The 7,776-nt window shown below is 46.3% G+C and overlaps 1 protein-coding gene across 1 annotated transcript; it reads right to left on the reverse strand.

The window, feature by feature from the left end:
* Positions 1 to 1,075: 1,075 nt before the first annotated feature.
* LOC123044716 (protein FLX-like 1) lies at positions 1,076 to 6,826 on the reverse strand. The gene is made up of 5 exons (XM_044467548.1): positions 6,217 to 6,826; positions 2,813 to 3,045; positions 1,831 to 1,994; positions 1,461 to 1,537; positions 1,076 to 1,377 (listed from the first exon to the last, which is right to left on the reverse strand). Exons 1-5 carry the CDS (start codon positions 6,760 to 6,762, stop codon positions 1,282 to 1,284), a joined length of 1,116 nt encoding a protein of 371 aa, XP_044323483.1. The 5' UTR covers positions 6,763 to 6,826; the 3' UTR covers positions 1,076 to 1,281.
* Between the last annotated feature and the right edge of the window lie 950 nt (positions 6,827 to 7,776).

The raw sequence follows: 7,776 nt of genomic DNA on the forward strand, positions 1-7,776 counted from the left end.
TGTATACAAGCCTGATGAAGCAGCAAATGGGGAATTCGATGATGGATCCTCTCCAGCCACAACCTGGTTGTATATAGGCTGACTAGTGACAGCTAAGAGAGTACGGTAAAAGTAGAAGTGCTACAGTAATGGTAAAATAGAATTCTACGGTGACGACCAGTTGATCTGCTCTGGAGCCATCATAGCCGTCCATTCTCCTGGACCGGTATTGTCGGATCCGCTACACCTCCTCCTAATGTGTGACATCTCATGCCTGACACCTCCCCCTCCTCCATCGTGAACAGCAACATCGGGACCTCCCTTCTCCGTCGGAATAGCAATGCCGGCCAGACCTGCCCCAATCCCCGTCGCGAGCAGACACGGCGGCCAGATCTATCCCTTCTACCTTTTTCTTTTTTTCGAAACGGAGGCAAAAGATTTGCCTCATTCATTAAATAAGAGAGAAGTGTTTTAGATTGTTACAAATGACCCATATGCCCGGCATGGCAACTACTCGCGCACAAGAATACACCCCAGTTTTTTAGCTCCCGCGAGAACCTAAAGCTTGACGTCGTTGATGATAGCACGGAGAAGGACCGGAGGCGGTGCGCTCTTGTGTCGGAAGACCCGAGCATTACGCTCGTTCCAGATCGTCCAAGAGACTAGCATTGTAAGTACTGGCATATACCTTCTACCTTTTTCGGGTGCTCTGAATTGGGAAACCAACCCTTGGTTGAACCAAACACATCACGATCTGAAACCGTTACGAGTCCTGAACCAAACGCGTCGTTAGTCGGTATATGCCAGTACTCCTCATGATACATCCACCTTCTGATGATCGGATATGATTCTACACCATTGTTCTTGAGGTAGAAGAAAAAAAACGGAACTACTGGATTTAACTTGTGTCGCTATTCGGTACGACGGTGTTCATTACTCGTTAATCATCACCCAGATTCTTCCTACCAACACGAGGATCCCATGTCAGTTTTTCTTTTTACAACAACTGTAATGGCAACACCGGGAAAGATGCTTGTAATAAACAAAGGTAATGACAACTGCATTACGTGAAAGAGCGCATGTACACCAAATGCAATTTTGCGGTAACCTAGATTACTGTAACGTGCACTACACTTGAGCGTGTAACTCACTCAGATTAAGGTCAACAAATACACAAGGCATATCTGACTCGTCATAAATTAACATTGCACAGAAATCAGGTTGTGCCAGAAATCTCCGTTTGTTACTTCGCTAACAGGACCAGATTTAATAATAAAAGAAAAGGGAGGAGGATGTCGGTATTCATCTCCGTCCTGGAGCTCTTTGCATGTCGTAGGCGCCCCAGGAACTATGCGCTGCCCCAGCCCCATACTGAGAACCAGAATCAGTAGCATTTGCCTGAGATAAAGACGCCATCTGAGACACGGATTCAAATAAGGATACAAAAGAGAATGCCTTCAAAAACAAAGCACAAGTCATACTTGAGTCATGCTGTATCCAGCATTGTAAGGATTTGCAGCATAATTGGCATTAGGATTTCCATAGCTTCCAGCGTAACCTGCGGGATGGGTGCACAAAGCATAATCCATTCAGATACATGCAAATTGTACTATACAGTCAGCCTTGCTTATTAATTATTATGCCCTCGATAGAATAATACAAAGTTTCACTATTTTAAGGCTCGTGATGGTGTCTTTTTCAAGCAGTTTGGCTGCGGAAAGAACTGTATTTAGCATGTCAATTTGCATTGCCTTAATACTTAGCTAATTTTACTTCCCCTTAGGCCTGAGCAGTCCAGATAAGTAGCACAACTACTATCTGGAACAAATGCAATATAATGTAAAAACAAACCTTGATTGCCTGCAGATACAGCAGCTCGTGATCTCTTCTCAGCATTAGCAACCTCAGCACGAAGTTTCTCCACTTCAGAAGCAACTGAGACCAATTTCTTCTGCATCTCTTGTCCCTGCTCATAACTCTCTGCATATCCTTTCTTCTCAAGCTCAATACTGGATCTGCAAGTTGGTTCAAAAGTATGTAAGTTCACAAAATAAAAAATAAAGGGCTTCTTGCAACCTCACCTTTCTCGGTGTTACTTCACAGAAATTTAAAATTCAATTCAATCCAATGTGACAAATCATTTCAATCAGAACTTAATAAACCCATATTGTCGCATCGAGCTTTAAGAAAATCACTTTTTACCCTCTAACCAACAAAACTGGCTATTGTTAGACATCCCATAACAAAGCACTACCCCCAAGGTGGTTTTGGGGGCGGTTTTCCCAGTGACACAAGGTGACAGGCATGTCAGTGTGAAAAGGTGAAACCAGAGGCTCACTCGGACCACATGTAAGTGGTGGACGGAGCTAGTGGTCTAGCGCATTTTCTTCTGTTGACTGGGACGTTGTGTGCTCAAGCGAGAGAGAAAGATAATAGAGAAATATGTCTAGCGTGGCCTTTTGATAGCGGAGATGCCATCTCATATCCACAGTGGCAAAATCGGCTTCGAAATCACTATAGGCGATTAGGTGTTCCAGTATTTAAAGTTCATGGATAGCTCAGGGGCTTAAGTGGATATCTACACAGGTTTGGGGGTGGAACTATTCCATAAAACACTTCATTTGAAATTGTATGCTGTACTTTGATCAGGCACACCAGTAAAGGAGGCTATAGGACCAAGAGAATGTTTCCTCATTAGTGCCAAGAGGAGAAAGATAAACCAGGGCATAACATAGAAAGCACCAATGAATTATGAACGCCATGTATTTCAAAAATACTGAACAGGTATATTTTCAAATAGAGAGAGTACATGCAAGGTCAATAGGGGACTTGCCTTAAATGCTGTGTTTCATGCCTGAGTTCTTGGGTCTCAGCTTTCACTGCAGCCACCTGCTGCAACTCTACTGCTGAACGAGCCAAATCTTGTGTATATCCCTGGATCTGACCCATGAGTTCCTGTCTTGCTGCACCCAGCTGTTGAATGTCCATACGAACATGTGCAAGTTCCGCTCTCATCTCCTCTACTGCTCGGAGCTCTGCTTCCATTTTCATTAACCTCTCATAGACCTTTAACACAAAAAACAAGTCAATTTTACATGCCAAAACTAATCTAACTCCCTCCATTCCTAAATATAGGTCTTTTTAGAGATTTCATTACGAACTACATACGGATGTATATAGACATATTTTAGAGTGTAAATTCACTCATTTTGCTCCGTATGTAGTCCATATTGGAATCTCTAAAAAGACTTATATTTAGGAACGGAGGGAGTATTTAACTCAGGCAGATTTCTATCAAAGAGAAGAGAATTTTAAATTTTTAATAATAACATACAAAGTCAGAATATATTTTAAAAACACTGCCATGTAATGGGTATCTTGAGCAAAAGTAGTCAAAAAAATTGTGCGGAGTACACAGCTTCGAACCAGTAACAAACGAAACAGTATAGAATGTCATGCAAAATGCACTAACTATAAACAAGTAAAAAAGCTGTGATAGTTTTGTAACTGAACTATAGGCAATGGATTGTGTGGTTTGAGATAAGAGTGCGGTTGAAAAAATATTACAGATAAGCAAGCATATATAAACTATAATGAAATATTTATGTAATTTCAAATACTTTATACAAAAAGCTTATACAACAGAAGTTACAAAGGTCACGTTGAAGGAGTGAATTCTAGTGCTCATAAATCTCTTTTGGACAAAGAGTTGGTGTAGGGGAGGCTTTTGCATCTTTATTAAGGCAGATGCAGCAGTTGCTCTGTGTTGTATCCAGATCTCACATATCACTTAGATATATCATATATGGCACAGAAAATTTGGAATTCACACCCATTGCATCAAGAATTTGTGTATCTATACTCTAGTCCAAAAAAATGTGGGGGAAATGGCCCAAATAAGTACTAAAAAAACTCAACCAATCAGGTACTAGCACCTGGTGGCATTGTTTGTAGAAGAATGACCAAGACACCAGGCACTCCGAAAGAATTCCACCCAATGGGAGTTGAACCCTTCTGGGCGGTTGGCGCTCACACACTCTGTCTGCTCCGTGGAGACTGGGGTCCCACGGATCCGTCTTGCGTGGGCCGCGGCAGCCCCACCAACGAGCGGCCACGGGCTAGCTGCCCGTGTACTACAAGACTCCGCCCCCTTCAAGGTGGCAAGTAGATCTTCGTCAAGATCTGAGGCCATGGGAGCCTACCTCCAAGGTGGGTGAGGCTGCCTTCACTGCTGACAGGTGGTTCGAGGACGGACGCGCCACGGCTGACTACAACATCCAGAAGCAATCCATGCTACCACCTTGCCTCCCGGCAACGTGGTGGTATGCAGATCTTTGTCAAGAATCCTCCTCCAGATGCAGATCTTTGTGAAGACTTTCACTGACACGATCATCACACCTGAGGAAGGGCTCTCTGACACCCTCGACAACGTCAAGACCAAGGTCACCACGGGGAAGAGCTTCTTCCAGGGAAGATCTTACCCGTCGTCTGCCACCCGCGAACGACCTCAGGCCCGCCAACAACCTGTCGCTAGCGGGCGCAGTGATGGGACTGCTCATACCAACAGTGGCCTAGACCTGCAGCGGCCAGCCATAGCTCAGGGCGTGCTATCAAGCATGCATGGCCTCCCTTGGAGGGCAAGTTGCGTGCGCAGCGGCTCACCCCACATGCGTGCCACTTGCCGATGCATGTAACAGTGGCGGGCATGGATCAACAAAGCTGCCTCCGATGGGACGTGCGTCTGCCCCCAGCAACGTGCTTCGATGCCACTTGTTCGCACATTAAGTGTGTTAGGTGCTCCACTGTGCAACTACCTTATGTACTGTCTTGTAGCACTTGTGGCCACCCCTTATATCTATAGAAGGAGGTCCAAGCTACCTAGATCAGGGTTCGACTCCTAGCAAGTCTACACCCACGTACTAGAGCCCATTTCCTAGTCCCGGCAAGCCCCGGCAATGAAAGCCATCTCTTGTAAACATTGTTCATCACATCCAGTGAGAAAATCCAGCAGGACATAGGGTGTTATGTTACTCAGCGGCCCAAACCTGGGTAAAAACCACCATGTTGTAGAGTTTGGATTCGAGCGTCTCGGTTCCCCTCTCCGAACCAAAAAAAGGGGCCATCACTTGTCCCCGGTGTTGTGTTCTGCACACACGACACACTCCCATGGCTCCCAACAGAGGGACGCTTAGTTCTCGGCCCAAATAAGCGCAGGAAAATGTAAGCCATTGTAGACTTGCATATTACATTTGCATGAGTGAAATGTCCTGTTTGCCATTTGTGAAATAGAAGTGACACTACTTGCATATTATATTACGTTTACATTCTTCTTCATCTCTGCCTTGACTCCGTTGTTTATGTACTTGCAAAAAGGACAGGAAGATGAGATCAAAGGAAAAAAGATGGATCATAGTCCAGTGCGAGCCAGCAAAAGCCTGTCCCGTCTACAAAACTGGCCTGGACAACTTGACATCACACACAGACAGAAGTACAAACACAGGATTCTAGATTAGTGGCTTCTCATGCCTCCTGATGTCATAACGGATAACACAACTGCCGCCAAGCTCCCAGCATCATCAACAGAGGGGACATGGAAAGAAAGTGAGGAAAAAAAGAGGAGACTAACCCTAGACTTTCAAGAGAAAGAAAATGAAGGGTGGCAGTTCCTTCCCTTGCTTCAGCCCTACCCTGTGAGGAAAATAAAACGTGCTTCCCTAGTTGCCATGTTGTTATCGTATCTCTCATCTTCACAAACACAGGTGCAGGAAGCCAAATATGGCATAATACTGGCCCCCATGCTGTTTGGGTCATCTCCCCACGGCTTTGGCAGTTTAGAGCATCAACGGATGCCAGCTTTCAGGCTGCAACTACAATACACTATCGTTGCCCTATGCAAAATTAAGACACAGCGTAAAACAGCAGTTGAAAATAGGTGATGATAAGTTAAAATTTGCATGCTCGTTAGTCGTTATGAATACACAAAATGCATTACATATCATACTCTTAAGGGGTCACTTCCTACATTTGCAACGCCAGGATGAATTTAGGAATGTATGTAACACCAAAGTCGCATCATACAGGCTCAAGGCTTTGTAGAGCTTCTTTGCGGAGCTTCTTGTACTGGGTTAAATGTTGCAGTTTGCATTAAGCAGGGATGAGTATATATTGGCACTGAATTTGCAATGCAAAGAGAGATTGATTAACTTAGGGCACTTAACGAATGGAAAGCATCCACACCTCGCGAATACGGAGATCTCCCTCTTGCTGGGCGGCGCCGATGGCTCGAGCGGTGTGGCCAAGCTCGTGCCGCACGGCGGAGACCTCCTGCACGAGCGCCACGTGCGTCGCAGAGAGTCGCTGGTTCTGTCCGAGCAGCGCGTGCGCCTCCTCAATCTCCGCGCCGATACGCTCCTCCAGCGCCGCGGCCATGTGCGATGCTGGGGGCAGGGTCCCTCCGCCGTGGCCCGCCAAGTGGTGGCGCGGCGGCGGAGGATGCTCGCGGAGGCTGTCGGGGTGGCCTGGTGGCAGGCGAGCCGGGTCTCGGAAGTCATCGAGGTGGTGCGGGGGGAGGCGCGGCGGCTCGCGGAATTCGTCGAGGTGGTAAGGCGGGAGATGAGGGTGATGGGGCGGAGGAGGGTGCGGGTGGTTTCCGGCACCGGCGCCGCGGGAGAAGGAAGAAGGCAGCGGGTTACGGTGGCGACCGGCCATCCGGAGTCGCCGGAACCCTACCGAAGGGTTGTTGAAGCCTTGAAGGGACGCCGACGAACAGATAATTTTGCACATAGCTACTTTGAAAGATTTATTAATTCCATACTTCGCTGAGGAGTAGGACAGCGTGTTTTTTTTTTTTGAGCTTCGGACAGGGTGTTTGGTTGGGAGTAATTAGAGTTAGGGAATGGAAATCGAAGAGGTACGAGACTTTAAATCTATTATTTAGTTGGAGGTATTGGGAATTCACGAGGGAATAAGCATGGGACTTGAGACTCCAACTCTCACCGTTTTATTAACAGGGGTGGGAGTTGGATGGGAATTGTTTTAGTGAGTCAATCTTAATCCTTCATCCTAACTTCTCTTGTCTAGTCCCATGTTAATTTCCACGAACCAAACAAGGGAGTATAATTTCTACTTATATTTTCACACATAATTCCTATCACGCACCAAACAGAGGATTGGGAATAAAACGACTCATCCCATGTCTAACCTCAACACAACTCCCTCCTCTAAACTCCCATTCCCCTTCCCAAATATTGCCGAACACCCAATTCTTCGGAATCTTATCTACCTGACGTTCCTCACAGGGCAATTCCTGGCGAACGCCTTGAGAGCCCTCTGATCTCGATCTAAGGGTGGTAGTTTTCTATGAAAACACACTAAAAATAACTATAAAAATGGAATTGCCAGCCCTATGCGCATAAAATTGATGGGAACGTTGCATGGGAAACAAAATTTTCCTACGCTCACCAAGATCAATCTAGGAGATGACCATCTACGATAGAAGAGATTGCATCTACATACCCTTGTAAACCGTTAAGCGGAAGCGTTAAGAAACATTATTGATGTAGTCGAACGTCTTCGCGATCCAATCACGATCCGTCCCGCGAATTCTCGATCCAAGTGCCGAATGGACGACACCTCCGCGTTCAACACACGTACTGCTTAATGACGCCTTCACCTCCTCAATCCAGCGAGCGATGGTGAAGTAGTAGCTCGAGTCCTCCGGCAGCACGACAGCGCGATGGCGGTGGTGGTGGAAAAATCTCGGCACGGCTTCGCCAAGCCTCACGGAGAAGAAGAAGG

Source organism: Triticum aestivum, chromosome 2B (assembly GCF_018294505.1).
Source record: "Triticum aestivum cultivar Chinese Spring chromosome 2B, IWGSC CS RefSeq v2.1, whole genome shotgun sequence".
NCBI lineage: Eukaryota > Viridiplantae > Streptophyta > Magnoliopsida > Poales > Poaceae > Triticum > Triticum aestivum.